Below are 14,746 nucleotides of genomic sequence, written 5' to 3' on the forward strand. Positions count from 1 at the left end.
AGCACGTCCACCTTATGAAAAAAAACTAAAATATGTTTCCAAAACTGATATAGCTAGATTCATTTAAGTTTATGAATATATATACCATTTAGATATTATATATAGTTTTGTATGTTTGAGTTAATTTTTTATTTGCTAAATACTAGTTTAACAAATAAACCATAGTGTGATTGAACATGGAAAATTTGTAATTTATAGCCGTCAGACAAGAAAGTGGAAATATAACGTTCTAATGATTTATTCTTACGTATATATTTACTATTGAAAATCTCGACCAGAAAAAGGGTTTAGCTATCTAATAATTTTTAACACATGCTCAGAAATCAGAGGACAGTAGTACTTTTACCACACTCGTGTACAGTAAATTAGTAATTATACTTGGTAGTTCAAGAATTTAGGTTACTATAAAGTTATAAGCTCCGATCCATTTGTTTACTCTTACTCACTTTTACATTAAAGTCTGGTAATCAAACGCACTCGTGGCACATAGTGCGACGTAATAAACCATAATCATAACCTAACTCAATAATGTTCGTGCTCCCATGTGCCCCTTTCTTAATTTCTACATATTTGTTCTAAAGAATTCTATTATAGAATGAGGTATTATTATTATTCAAAATCATATTTATTGAATATATTTTACTCGTTTGCAAAATTAAAAATATGGTATATATAAAAATATATATTTTCCAGTCGTATTAAACTTGAAAAGAACGATTTAAAGATATCAAAGGATAAATGTGACAAAATTATTTATCAAAAAAAAAAGAAAACGAATGAAAATATATGGTTTTTATTGCGTGTGTGTGTGTATATCAACGACCAGGACTTAGTAACTGCAGCGAAAAAGATATTTAATCACTACATTTTCTATAAGTACTGTATACTCTTAATCTTGCTGTAGTCGGTCCAGTCTGGTTTAAATGGCAAATTCATTATAAATTAAACTAGGTCGAGATCCGCGCCTTGCGCAGAATGAATATTATATATATATAAATAATTATATATATTATATCTTTTTACATGAAATAATAAATATATATCGAATAATTAAAAGTCATTAACTATTACATATATAATTAAATTGGTATGAACATATAATTGAATCAATTTTATCAATCCAAACATTTTTTTTCTATTTGATAGGATATGCACTTAAATTTTAAATGATATTAACATACATATTGAATTTTTAATATTAATGTCTATTAAATGATGCTTTCTACTCATATGATTGTTTGATTATTTGTATTTTTTATAGTAAAAACTTTAAATTACCGATAACAAAATTTTCATGGGATTAATAGTTTAGTAATTTATATTTTTAGAAAAAATTAAGTTGTCAATGTTCATTCAAATTTTTTATCAAAAAAAATTGTTCAGATTAAATTTTGAAACTAAAATAATTATGTATTTCATATGGTTTATAATTTAATTTAAAATGATATATATATATATATATATTTATTTATTTATTAATCTTAATAATGATTTAAATTAGACTTTTTACTTTTATGATTTTGTAATCATTTGTATTTTTTCATAACAAAAGTTTTAAACCATGGATCACAAATTTAAATGTGAGATTTTTAACAGTTTTAGTAGATTATAGTCATTTTTAAAAATTCAAAATATAACATATACAGAAAAATCTAAATTTTAATTATATGGTTATTTTGGTTGTTTAGTTTATTTTAATATTTTAAAATTAAACAAATATGATAGAAGATACACTAATTTTTATCAAATCTTTATTATTCAAAATCATTAGTTACCTTATATATTTTAGCCGTATTAGGCAATTCCGTAATTTTTATCTAAAGAAATTATAAAGAACATTAATAATGAATTTATGGTTAATTTAATAAAAAGTTTATTATATAATTAGATGAACCAACATATTTTTCTAATGATTATAAGAATCATCTTAGTGATGACACGTGACTACAAAAAGAAGTTGTAATGCTTTTCAAATAATATATAGGAGATTGTTAACAACAGATATTACATTATAAATTAAATTCAAAAATATGTCGGAAAGTCGAAACACAAGAACCAAACAAGGTAAAAAACATTATAAACCAAAAGCCATTTCTCAAAAAAAAAACATTATAAACCAAATACAATTAGATACTTAACCAACGACCAATCAGTAATAGACAAGTAAGCTACAAACAAGCCCCACCGAACCTAGTATGTGCATACTATGTGGGACACTGTCGATGACACGTAAGACACTGTTGCCGCACGCGACAACGAGGAAACAGTGTTAGCATGGGACCTACTAACTAATCGAATGCTCTACTTACGTGTCGTGATCTGAAGGATGGAGCGAAATGGAGACACGTACGGCTACGATTTTCTGAGAACAGAGAGAGAAGTGATTGTCTGTTTTGACGTGTTTCGTCAAAAAGAAGATCTCTCTCAGTACGGACCGTCAGATATTTGATTGGACGGTTGAAAATCAATTGAGAGTGATTTTCTGTCAAATCTTTTTAGACCATGACCCTCTCCCCGTTTCTTCTCTTCCTGTCTTTTTAAAATATACCGGGCGTTAAACCGTGCCGGTTTTCACATCTGTTGCACAACATTACAAATCTCAAATTAAGAAAATTAAAAACAGAACTTTATCAAATTTAGGTGGTGTTATTTGTTTATGCATTTTAATTGATTTATTTACAAATCCAATAACTTTTTAATGAATTTTAGTTAATGTTTACAAATCTTAAGATTTTTTCACAGATTTATGTCTTTGTATTTTTGATAAAAATTTCATCTAAAATTTATTAAATCTATTATGTAATCAAATTCATTAGTGAAACATATGATTTGAATTAATATTTAACATAGAAATATAGAATCAATAACATATGATTTCACCATAAAATTTGAAATTAAACATAAATATAATAACACTTGAATTAGATTAGATTTCAAATCAATTAAAATAGGAAAACCAATAACCTCACTAATTTTAGTTTAAAATATTATATTTAAACATACAAACATATCGATTCAATGATCTGCAACCTGTTGGTTAATCCATTGAACCGGAAAAGTAATCATATTCACTTCTCTGTTGGTTCACTTCCATTGAGGCCATCTAACTGAGTCTGTGGAAGTCTTGTTCGAATTTGTAGGACGGCTCGAGCCATTGGCTGAGTCATGCCACACCAACTCCATCTATCCACAATCACAAAAGATGGTTTAACTTTTACAATCAGCAAATCTAAACCACTTATAACATACAAAACATTCAGAGTAACTCAGACAAACCTCTCCTATGATCACGTTATCCCCTTCTTTAACGCCCATATTCTTCAGAGTTTTGTTCACACCACAAGCCTCAAGCACGTGCTGAAACCTTTTGTCTGAATCCATGTACCTATACCAAACGACATTGGTTAGTGACACTTGTTTAATTAGAGTGCATTAATCTTGGTTGTAGTTTAACTCATACCGCCAGTTAGTCATCTGGACAAACCGTTGAAGCCCGGCTCCAACTACATGCCAAGCCCCTGTACCCCTATCGCGGAATATCTCAAACTCATTAATGGCTGCTCGTCTTTCCTTATCTATCTTCTTAGCTACATGGTCCAGATTCTCACTTACTTGATCATACAACCCTATAGCCACATTGACACAAAGGAAACCATTAAATACACTGCACAAGCGCTGTTTTATCCTATAATACCAAACTAAAAGTAGAATCAAGACCTTTGGGTTCTGCGTTGGCTTCTCTGTACTTCTTCAGTAGTTCATAAACGCTGGAGATGACTTCATGTGTGCCGTCTCTTTGTACTGCACTCATACAAAAAGGCTCAATCCCGCGGGCACGTAGAGTTTCCCTAAACATTGGCCACTTCTCGTAAGCATCAGGGAGATCCATTTTGTTGTATGCCACAACGTAAGGCTTCTCGGCGATCTCAGGACTGAATAGTTCAAGTTCGAGACGAACAGCTTCAAACTCAAGTTCAGGTTGAGGAGCTGAACCATCCACAACATGTACCTTTACACAGACAAAAGAAAAGTCTCTTTTAAGACAAAACACACATGATAAAGTATATAAAGCTTGGATCTTAAAGATGATTGTTTTTTACCAGTGCTGAGCATCTCTCAGTGTGTCTTAGAAACTCATGGCCTAGACCGAAGCCTCTGTGAGCTCCTTCAAGCAAACCGGGAAGATCTGCGACCACCATTGTCGAGTCGTAATCAAATGAAACCACACCGAGGTTGGGAAGTAGTGTGGTGAATGGGTAGTTTGCGATGGTGGGCTGCGCGGCACTTATCACGCTCAGCAATGTGCTTTTTCCTGCGTTTGGAGCACCCACAATCCCCACGTCTGCGACCAGCTTCAGTTCTAAATCCAGCCACCTATTGCAATTTGAAACGTTATACTTCTGATCAGAGCTTTCCAAAAAAAAAGGACCACATATAACATTTTTTAGAATACAGACACAAAGTCTCATTACTCTCCACCAGTATGAAAGTGTATGGATTCTAAGACTACTTAATTCGATCTAAAGCTAATCCTTTATAAGAAAATATCAACAGGAGCATTACTACTTGTATAGTCAGCAGTGGAAGATCTCAAAAACTCCTGTATATCTATATACAATATCGTTGGATACTGAGCAACTGCAATCAGACTAATTCATCTGAGTTAAATCTAAAAAGAAAAACTAACGGGAAGATCATCTGAAGGCAACAATACTCAGTTACTCACATATATGAATCAAACTTTACCCAATAATAGAAAACAATGTTCTAAAAATCAGTCGCAAATCGAGCAAACTATTTTTTCAAACCAATTGTAAGAATAGCAGGTCTAGACTTTCAAAAAATCGGTCTACGCGCCAGCCTAAACATTAATCCTCTATAAGGCCCCTAACTACCACCTAGCAATTTTTGAACATTGATAGAAAAAATATACCAAAGAGTGTCCCAGAGCCATGCTCCTAAACAAAAATGAAATTCTTGGACCCTTAAACTACATAGCTTCTATGATTGATTCATCCTTGCAAAAACTAACATATTGCAGTGATGATTAAGTCCCAAACTTTACACATTACAACAACATTCTTTTGTTCTTAAACCAGACAATCAGTTCTCTTCCATCAACACCATACAAACAAAAGCCATCTCAAAAACGAAAGAACACACTTACATTTCAGGACCTTCTTCACCATTCTCAGCAATCCTAGGAACCTTATTCATCCCCGACTTAAACGAAGCATTCCCTCTCCCCCCTCTCCCACCAGGCATCAACAACGCCCTCTGCCCCGGATGCAACAACTCCAAAAGCACCTCCTTCTCCTCCTCCTCCTCCCCTTCCCCCTCACTCCCAACCTCCTTAGCCTGTCTCACCACCGTCCCAGGAGCCACTTTCACCACAACATCAACCCCTTTCGCACCACTCTGCATCTTCCCTCTCCCATGCTCCCCACGCCCCGCCCTGAAATGAACACTCTTCCTAAACGGCAACAAAGAGTTCATCGACCCATCAACTTCCACATACACATTCCCTCCTCTCCCTCCGTCTCCACCCGAAGGTCCCCCGAAAGGAACAAACTTTTCTCTCCTAAACGCCACAACACCGTTCCCTCCATCTCCCGCCTTTACAAATATCTTCGCCCTATCAAAACACCTCATAACTGCAGGAACACCTTTCTCCTTAACCCCAATCTCCTCCTCCTCATCCTCCTCATCCTCCTCTTCCACTTCACCAGAGAAACATATTGCTTCTCCATCTTTCAATCCAGCTCTCTCCACATCCTCATCACCATACTCAAACACTTCATCATCCTCATCATCATCTTCATCAATCAATCCAGAGCTTCCTTCAAACACATCTAACCTTCTGTAATTCCCCCAAATATCCTCATCATCATACTCCTTCACCTCTCTCTCTTTCTCTTCTTCCTCTTCATCGTTCTCCTCCAAAGTCTCAACCTTTTCCTCAACCCCAGCGACATTTGCCTCAGACAGCTTCACTTCCTCTGAGAGCTTCAGGTAAGAGGAAGATAGCAGAGAGACATCGGAGAAATCTTCTCTTGGAGGAAGCCGCGTGTAAGTAGTGGCTTCACCTCCCGCGTCGGGTCTATCACCGCCTCGAGATTTAAGCTCGAGTTCGCGTTGGAGATTGGCTTTTCTAAGGCTTGAGAGTTTGCTAGGTTTAGCGGAGATCTTGTTCCTCGTCCTGTTGGGTCGAGATAGAGCTTGTGGAGTGAAGAAGGAACAGCTTATGGATATGGCAGCCATTTTGCGTTTCTCTGGCAAAATGATTTTAATGTTTTATGGATTACAACATACCGTACTAAATGTTGAATTTATAAAGTAATGGGGTTATAGTGAAAAGTATTATAAAGTTGAGGACTTGAATTTGAAAAAGTGAGAAACTTTGGTTACCTTTGAAGCTTTGGATCTTGTAGATCAGAGAGTTCTTCTTCTCAGCTCTTTGGCTTCAGGGGTTTAATCTCTCTCTCTCTGATTCAATGTATAGCGGATCTAGCGATGGGGAAAGCCACGACACAACACCACCGACGCAGAGGAAGATCCCGCCGGCGTCCTCGATGCTTTGGGTTAGAAATCTACGGCGGTACATTGGCTCCGGCGCCGGATTAGGATCCGAAGCTCTAATGGGTATGTCTTAAAGTTACTCTCTTTCGTTTCTCCGTAGTAAAGTCTGAACCTTTAATCGCATCTCCAGTTTCGAAATGAGTAAAGTTTCTGAATTTGGGGTTGTCTGTAGAAAATGTAGCTTCTGTCTGTGTGTTCAAACACTATGTTTTTGCAGAGCTTGAAACGAAGAGAATCTTGCTCGAGATATTCAAAGACAAGCAGCAGAAGAGCCAAGAAGCAGGCACTATACCGAGTTTCTACAAGAAGGTATGTCCCTTGCATGAGTACTTTACTCTATAGTATGATTGCCTCATGGCACTAAACTTGCATTGTTAGTACACACTTTGTAAGAGTTGGGTTTCCTTTGGTGTTTTGTGTTATACAGTAAGATTTTGTTTCTTTTACTCTTTGTTCAGAAACCAGAAGAAGGGTCTATTAGTGGAAGGGTCCAGAGGCTTGCGAAGTATCGGTTCTTGAAGGTAGAGATTCTTCATCGCCTCCTATTACTTTAACAGAAGAAGTTTTTGCTCACTTCAGTATGTTGATTTATTTTGTACAGAAACAATCGGATCTTTTGTTGAACTCTGATGATTTGGCTGCTATGTGGAATTGTTTGAGAGAAAATTGTGTGATTGATGATGGCACCGGTGCTGAAAAGGTATATAAGCATAAAGTTTTTGCTCCAGAGCTGAGATTATGTTTATCTACGTTAACAATGATTCTGAGATTTGCTAATTTTTTGTTCAAATAGATGAACTATGAAGACTTCTGTCACATTGCATCTGTGTGTACTGAACAAATCGGCCCCAAATGTCGTCGGTTTTTCAGCCCGTCAAATTTTATGAAGTTTGAGAAGGATGAGGCTGGACGGATTGCTATTTTACCATTCTATCTTTATGTGATGCGCACGGTTAGTATCCTCATGTTTTCTTCTTATCAGTTGATATCTTTGGGTTACACTTTGTTTATCATAGCTGAATCTCATCCTGTCGCCATAAGCTAAATAAAGAGACTTTGGTTACTGTGTTTGAATGGCACCAGCTTCGGTAGTTTTTTACTTCAACTGACTATAGTTTATACTTGTTTTAATAACCATTGTTTCGTCACTGTTCAGGTGTCGCTTACACAAGCTAGGATTGATATGAGTGAGCTTGATGAAGACTCTGATGGTTTCCTTCAGTCTCATGTAAGTACTCAACTGGCTCTAAAGCTTTAAGTTTAGAATTGGCCCAAGAAACTTTAAGGCGTCATTCTACCAGCAACTGGTGCTGACTCTAATCTCAGATTCCTTACAAATAGTCTACTTGCTGTTATTTTACAGGAAATGGAGTCATATATTCTTGGTCTAATCCCTAATTTGGCACAATTAAGGGACATGCCGGAGCCCTTTACTCAAATGTATTGCCGCATAGCTTCTCAAAAGTTTTTCTTCTTTTGTGATCCCCATAGGCGAGGTAAGCACTAAAGAGAGACAACGAGAAATTTGCTTAAACTAGTAGTCGCCATGTGTTACATGTGATCTATTTTTGTGTACAGGAAAAGCTTGTATTAAGAAGATACTTCTCAGTAACTGTCTACAGGAACTAATGGAATTGCATCAGGTTAGTTTAGATGAAGGATTAGTAAAAGACAGCTTTGTGATCGTATATAGCTTTCCATTTTCAGAAGCTACATTTTACTGATTGTTCCCCTGGTACTCTACGTTAGGAAAGTGAGGAGGAAGTCACAGACACAGAACAAGCTGAAAATTGGTTCTCTTTGACTTCAGCTCAACGTATATGTGGTGCGTGTGAAGTACTTGTTGTAATAACTGCTGATAAACTGGAAACAACTCTCGTTATGTCTTGTGAAAATTGAAATAGAGTTTCTCTTTCTTCTGTAGATATGTTTCTTGCACTTGATAAAGATTGTAGTGGATCGCTGAGCAAACAAGAACTTAAAGAATACGCTGATGGAACACTAACTGAAATTTTCATCGAAAGAGGTAAAATCAAATACTCTTTGTTCATTGTGTACTTTTCATGGTATTGATAGTCACCAATAGTGATCTCAGACAAGCTGAATTATATTATCCTTTGCTCTTTTCTAGTGTTTGATGAGCATGTACGCCGTGGCAAAAGCGGATCAGGCAATTCCCGGGAGATGGACTTCGACAGCTTCCTAGATTTCGTTCTAGCTTTGGAGAACAAAGACACTCAAGAGGGGTTGACATACTTATTCCGTTGTCTTGATCTCCAAGGGAGAGGCTTTCTCACTACGGCTGATATTCACTCTCTTTTCAGGTAATAATGAGTTTCTGTCAAGTGATTGAATTACTTTTTAGTAGATTTTCCTTTATAGACATGGGAAGTAAAAGAAGGATAGCATCAAAGAGTTGTGATGTTATCTGATACAATCTTCCTATATAAAAACTCTGCATTTCCTGCTTGCGGTAGCTAAGCTTTGTTCCGCTGAGTCTCATATCTGCAAAGACACCAGACACACCCTTGATGTGTGATAATTCTATCGTCTCTCTTCTAAATTACTGTCTCAAATATCCATATGTTGAACTTGCAGAGATGTTCACCAGAAATGGATAGAAGGTGGGAACTATGAGCTGTGCATAGAGGACGTTAGGGACGAGATCTGGGACATGGTGAAACCGTCTGACCCATTAAAGATCACTCTGGATGATCTCTTGGGATGTAAACAAGGTGGAACTGTTGCGAGCATGCTGATAGATGTGCGTGGCTTCTGGGCTCATGACAACCGTGAGAACCTTCTTCAAGAAGAAGAAGAACCGCCTGAGGAAGAGTCGCAGTGATAATGTTTTTAATTAAATGAAAGAAAATGGCTGTTTATATTGTCACTTGTTTTCTTCTTGCTTTGAATCTGATTTGATTACTGTAATTTCTGAATTTCGTTTTTACATTAATACACAAAACATAGAGAGGGGTTTCATTAGTCTATTGAGGATTACAAAGTGCAAGTCTTATGTCTCTTGTCTTGTCTGTGTCACTTTTAGCTTCCTCCACGCATTGAATACAAATAATCTATACTATACTAAAAGGGAGATATAAGCTCCCTTTAGAGTGTCCACGTAGGCACAAAAAATCGTCTAATCAGAAAGTTCGAAGTTGCCACGTCATCACATTTATTTTTTGTAAAAAATGAAAAAACAATGCAATGGTAAGGATCGAACCCGGGTTAGTATGACATAAATATATGGCAGATACCACTAAGCCATTGAAACTTTCTTGGACACATATACAAGAATCACTAAATATGTAATCACACTCTTATGTACATTTACAATAATATGGATTCAACTTTCAAGACTCCGATACTTTGTTTTGTAAAAAAAATTGTTAGAATACAACAAATTTATATATAATTTTATTTTAAATTAAATTATTTAATAAGTATATTTTCATTAAAAACAAAATAATAAATAAGTAAAAGAGATTTGATGATATTTTTATGATATATATATATTATGTGAAAGAAATATAAGCTTAATATGGAAAAAAATCTTAAATACAAAAAAACTCTGAAATTAACAAAAAAAATAATAAAAATTAAACTATGATATCAATTGAAAGCTTCTTAGACAATATTAATAAAATATTTAAGCGATGATTAGACAAATTTGATTTTTTTTGTCAGCCAAAAGTTTATTGTTAATTAAGATCAGTTATTTCAAGATGTTTAAGAAATGATAGAATTAAATGATATATGAATTATGAATAGTAGTACTTTGTACAGCTGACTTAGATAACACATCTGCACATCATTTTCAGTCCTTTTTGATGCTTAAATTCAATTTCTTCAGAGCAGTTATTCCACAAAGAGATCGTATGAGATATTGTTTTGATATTCAGATTTGTTTCTTGACTGTTAAGAAGATTGATAACTGTAAAAATGTCTCCTTCGAATATTATATGTCTATAACCGAGTTCCCAACATGAGACAACTTTGTTTAAAAAGTAAATAATTTCATTTTTTTTATATTATATAATAAATATATATTATTTACTGATAATAAAATATAGTTATTCATCTATCACAAATATCTATGCAAATATGTGAATCAAGTAGAACAATCAAACAACATAATGATTTCCACAAAGAAAATTTAAAAAATTTATTTATGTTATGTAGTCTTATTTTATATTCTTTAAATAATGTAATACAATATTATACATTATTTTTTAGAATTGAGAAATGCATATATATCAGTTAGACAAATTAAGCGATAATTAGACAAATTGATGTTTTTTGCCAGCTAAAAGTTTATTATTAATTAGCATCAGTTATTTCAAGATGTTTAAGAAATGGTGGACAAAAAAATAGGATGGAGATAAATGATATATGAACTATGAATAGTACTTTGTAAAGCTGACTTATTTAACACATCTGCACATCCATTTCCAGTCCTTTTTGATGCATAAATTCAATTTCTTCAGAGCAATTATTCCACAAAGAGATCGTATGAGATATTGTTTTGATATTCAGATTTGTTTCTTGACTGTTAAGAAGATTGATAACTAAAAAATGCCTCATTCGAATATGATATGTCTATAACCGAGTCCCCAACATGAGACAAGTTTGTTTTAAAAGTAAATAACTTTATTTTTCTTATATTATATAATAAATATATATTATTTACTGATAATAAAAATATAGTTATTCATCTATCACAAATAACTATGCAAATATGTGAATCAAGTAGAACAATCAAATAACATAATGATTTCCACAAAGAAAATTTAAAAATATATTTATGCTATGTAGTCTTATTTTATATTTTTTAAATAATGTAATACAATATTATACATTATTTTTTTCAAAATTGAGAAATACGTATAATATCTTATCCGCGCGTAGCGTGGTTAAAAAATCTAGTTTATATAAAAATTGCATTTCACTTTGGCTGTTTCCTTATCAATTGAGGCGTCTTTACTATTTTCCGATGTTATCTCTTCTTCAGATCTGAGAGCTTTGTGATCCTCTTCTTCGTGCTATTATTATTCATGGCTTCTTCTTCTTCCTCATCGCTGTCTCGCAGTAGTTGGTTGTATCACGTCTTCCTGAGCTTCTGTGGAGAAGACGTGCGCAAAGGATTTCTTAGTCACGTTCTGAAAGAGCTCAAAAGCAAGGGAATCATACCTTTCATTGATAACGAGATCAAGCGAGGCGAACCTGTCGGTCCCCTGCTTGTAGGAGCCATCAGGCAATCAAGGGTAGCCGTTGTCTTGCTCTCCCGTAACTACGCCTCTTCAAGCTGGTGTCTGGATGAGTTGGTGGAGATCATAAAGTGCAGGGAAGAGTATCAACAAACAGTGATGACCATTTTCTACGAAGTGGATCCATCTGATGTAAGGAAGCAGACCGGAGATTCCGGAAAGGCCTTTGATGAGACCTGTGTGGGAAAAACAGAAGAGGTGAGGCAGGTATGGATGCAAGCTTTGAAAGATGTCGCGGGTATAGCTGGTTACCACTCTAGCAACTAGTTCGTTCACTTTTACTTCCACTTGTGTAGCTACTTTTCTTGATGGATGTTTTAATGAATAGCTGGAGCTGGTCCTGGCGCCTCCAAGGAGCAAAGGCCGGATTTGGTTGAGATTCACCATTTGCTATAATAGTCTGATCTGGTGCAATGTTGTTATCTTCGATGAAGTGATGAAGGCACGAATCTGACGACTCCACATCAGGTAGTTCGTCGTCGTGAGTTTCGTTGCGCTCGATATATTGACAACCGTACGCTCAGCTGTGTTATCAGCCATTGATGCGTGAAGAACAAGTTACGAATAAGGAGTAGAAGAAATTGAGAGAAGAGAGAGGCGGAAAGAAATAGGGTTTTCACCTATAGAGCTCTGATACCATATTGAATATTGGAATCGAATGAGTATATTGCATTGAGGTGCTCTGTTCTTATATGTACAGAGATGATTACAAGAAAGGTAAGACAATATTCTAGGAGATACAATAGACTAATTACAGGATATGTAGCCTTTAATAGACGATTGTGATTATGTACTTTCCATATGCTTAAAACTTGTCTGCGTTTAGAAATGGAAAGGCTTTCTTGGTATATCAGCTATGTTCTCAAGAGACTGTAATCTTTGTTTCCGATGAAACACTTGAACCTGCATTCACCTAACGTTTGATCTTAAATACGGGTACTGAAGTTATTATTGTGGTGTGTTGGTTAAAGATTCTTTGTAACCACGCGTCTGTAGTCGGATGGTCAAAGCATGGATCCTTAAAGGAACCCGAGTTTGAATCTGTACCACACCAGATTTTCACGCGCGTGGCCACTGGAAGCTTTCACATTCTTTCTCTGGAGAATGGTTTAGCATTTTTTTTTACAATGCGGGTACTGATACCGCGATGACATGAACATAATCGATTAAATACAAATCAGTTTGTAATTCTTTTTCTTTCTTCATTATTATTTATATTTATTTTCTTATCATGTAACATCAAAAACAGTAAAAAGATAACATCCGGATTATTGATCTGACATGGACTCGTACATATCACCATGTCAAAGACCATAGATGTGTTTAAAAACATTATTCTGCGTACTTAACTTAGTGTTAAGTAAACTAGTTAGTTAAATATATTAAGTCAAACCCACAATGCACCAGCATGCTTAAGCATAGGGATCAATGAGCCGTTTAGGTGAAGACTCATGACCTCGTTGGCTCCACCAACCAACTCTCCTCCAATAAAAATTGCTGGAACCGCCGGGCTACATCCAAGCCGCAACAACGCCTGCTCAATCTCCCTGCCTCTAGGTACCTCATCAAGCTCGTGAACCGCTGGATTTGCACCGAAGTCGCAGAGCAAAGTCTTGACCGTGTGGGACATACAACATGAGCTTTTGCTGTAAATGACCACTGGTCTCTCCAACACCATCTTAGTTATCATCTCCATTGCTAGTTGTATTATAAGGTATCACTACTAAAATTCAGTTTCTTAATTTTTGTTTCTTATTTAACCTTTGGAATAGGTTTCTGAATCAATATGATAGTTTTAGGTTGTGAGAATGTTGTGTGGATATGAAATTATTGGCTGAAGAAGTCTTTGTTTATATAGAGGCAAAGAATACGATGATTATTGGATTAGATCGGACAAGATGTTTGGATTTTGTTTCTAACAATATCCTGTCCGAATGCGACACATGCTCAGTTTTAATTTTGTATCACAAAATGTAAAAGATGAGAATCTAATGATTTTCAAAAGTTTTATCTCTTCTTTTTATTTTATTGTCCATTTTGGCATACATAGTGATCGTGGCTAAAAGGTAAGAATGTCCTTAGCTCGTACGATTCCATAAAAGCGAGAGTCATCCTCAATTAAATATTAAAATCACAAATCATTGATTTATGTAGAAAGTATAGGTAATAGGTATAAATTGTTTTCGGTATATAACTCATTGTATCTCAGCAACGTAAAGAAGGTTTATTATTAAATCTCACTGATTTTGTTGCTACCATGTTATTTGTTTGTGTATGCATGCAGTGGATCATGTCATGTGGAACCCTTTCGGGAAACCTACGTACATTAAGGTACTTCGAGGTCAATGGACCATGTGGATTAATAATTACTACTAAATATTTTATGGAATTTGATTTTATACTTTTTCGAATTAAGTTAGCGTAATTACCCAATTTATCATCATATCTTTTTCATGAATCATAATAAACACCCAAGCTTCTTAAATATTTCCAAGGTTCACACAGTTGAGTTGTGTTTCTTACTTTCTTGCATATGTAACATTGCATTTTCTTATATATGATTTCTTCTCTCTCGAACAAGAACTGGAATATGTAAAGCTTATCAAAGAGGCATCTTATGCGTTGGAGAAATAGTTATCCAAAATAGGGTCTCTTTTTTTCTTTAGGATACGTCCCCTTCTTCTACGTAATGATTCTATTCTCGACTCGCCACTTCCACATTTTACATACAATTATAAGAGAGAGGAAGAGAGAAAGAGAGGGATTCTATGTATGAGCTAAGCACTCTTCAGTTGCTTTCATGGTGGCAAACGAATTTTAAAGATAAAGAATCAATAATACATATGAAAGTAAAACCAAATTACTTATATGTATGTGTATATGTGATTGCTTCATACAAG

At 35.0% G+C, this 14,746-nt stretch overlaps 4 protein-coding genes and 1 non-coding gene across 5 annotated transcripts; 3 read left to right on the top strand and 2 right to left on the bottom strand.

The window, feature by feature from the left end:
- Positions 1–2,855: 2,855 nt before the first annotated feature.
- Positions 2,856–6,283, bottom strand: LOC103851184 (GTP-binding protein OBGC, chloroplastic). Its single transcript, XM_009128019.3, has 6 exons — positions 5,168–6,283; positions 4,101–4,374; positions 3,718–4,009; positions 3,461–3,626; positions 3,277–3,385; positions 2,856–3,183 (listed from the first exon to the last, which is right to left on the bottom strand). Exons 1-6 carry the CDS (start codon positions 6,259–6,261, stop codon positions 3,085–3,087), a joined length of 2,034 nt encoding a protein of 677 aa, XP_009126267.1. The 5' UTR covers positions 6,262–6,283; the 3' UTR covers positions 2,856–3,084.
- Positions 6,284–6,385: 102 nt separating this feature from the next.
- On the top strand, positions 6,386–9,600 carry LOC103851185 (probable serine/threonine-protein phosphatase 2A regulatory subunit B'' subunit TON2). Its single transcript, XM_009128021.3, has 12 exons — positions 6,386–6,642; positions 6,797–6,888; positions 7,038–7,100; positions 7,181–7,279; positions 7,373–7,531; positions 7,736–7,807; positions 7,943–8,075; positions 8,158–8,222; positions 8,329–8,404; positions 8,504–8,605; positions 8,711–8,903; positions 9,178–9,600. Exons 1-12 carry the CDS (start codon positions 6,495–6,497, stop codon positions 9,422–9,424), a joined length of 1,449 nt encoding a protein of 482 aa, XP_009126269.1. The 5' UTR covers positions 6,386–6,494; the 3' UTR covers positions 9,425–9,600.
- On the top strand, positions 8,980–9,098 carry LOC117132299. Its single transcript, XR_004455854.1, has one exon. It is a non-coding gene; the product is annotated as a small nucleolar RNA snoR104 (small nucleolar RNA).
- A 1,891-nt stretch (positions 9,601–11,491) lies between the features above and the next one.
- LOC103851187 (disease resistance-like protein DSC2) lies at positions 11,492–13,036 on the top strand. Its single transcript, XM_009128023.3, has 2 exons — positions 11,492–12,053; positions 12,175–13,036. Exons 1-2 carry the CDS (start codon positions 11,634–11,636, stop codon positions 12,298–12,300), a joined length of 546 nt encoding a protein of 181 aa, XP_009126271.2. The 5' UTR covers positions 11,492–11,633; the 3' UTR covers positions 12,301–13,036.
- Positions 13,013–13,689, bottom strand: LOC103851186 (monothiol glutaredoxin-S2). The gene has a single exon (XM_009128022.3). The coding sequence runs from the start codon at positions 13,540–13,542 to the stop codon at positions 13,234–13,236; it is 309 nt and encodes a 102-aa protein (XP_009126270.1). The 5' UTR covers positions 13,543–13,689; the 3' UTR covers positions 13,013–13,233.
- Between the last annotated feature and the right edge of the window lie 1,057 nt (positions 13,690–14,746).

The sequence above is a fragment of the Brassica rapa genome, chromosome A02 (assembly GCF_000309985.2).
Source record: "Brassica rapa cultivar Chiifu-401-42 chromosome A02, CAAS_Brap_v3.01, whole genome shotgun sequence".
Taxonomy (NCBI): Eukaryota; Viridiplantae; Streptophyta; class Magnoliopsida; order Brassicales; family Brassicaceae; genus Brassica; species Brassica rapa.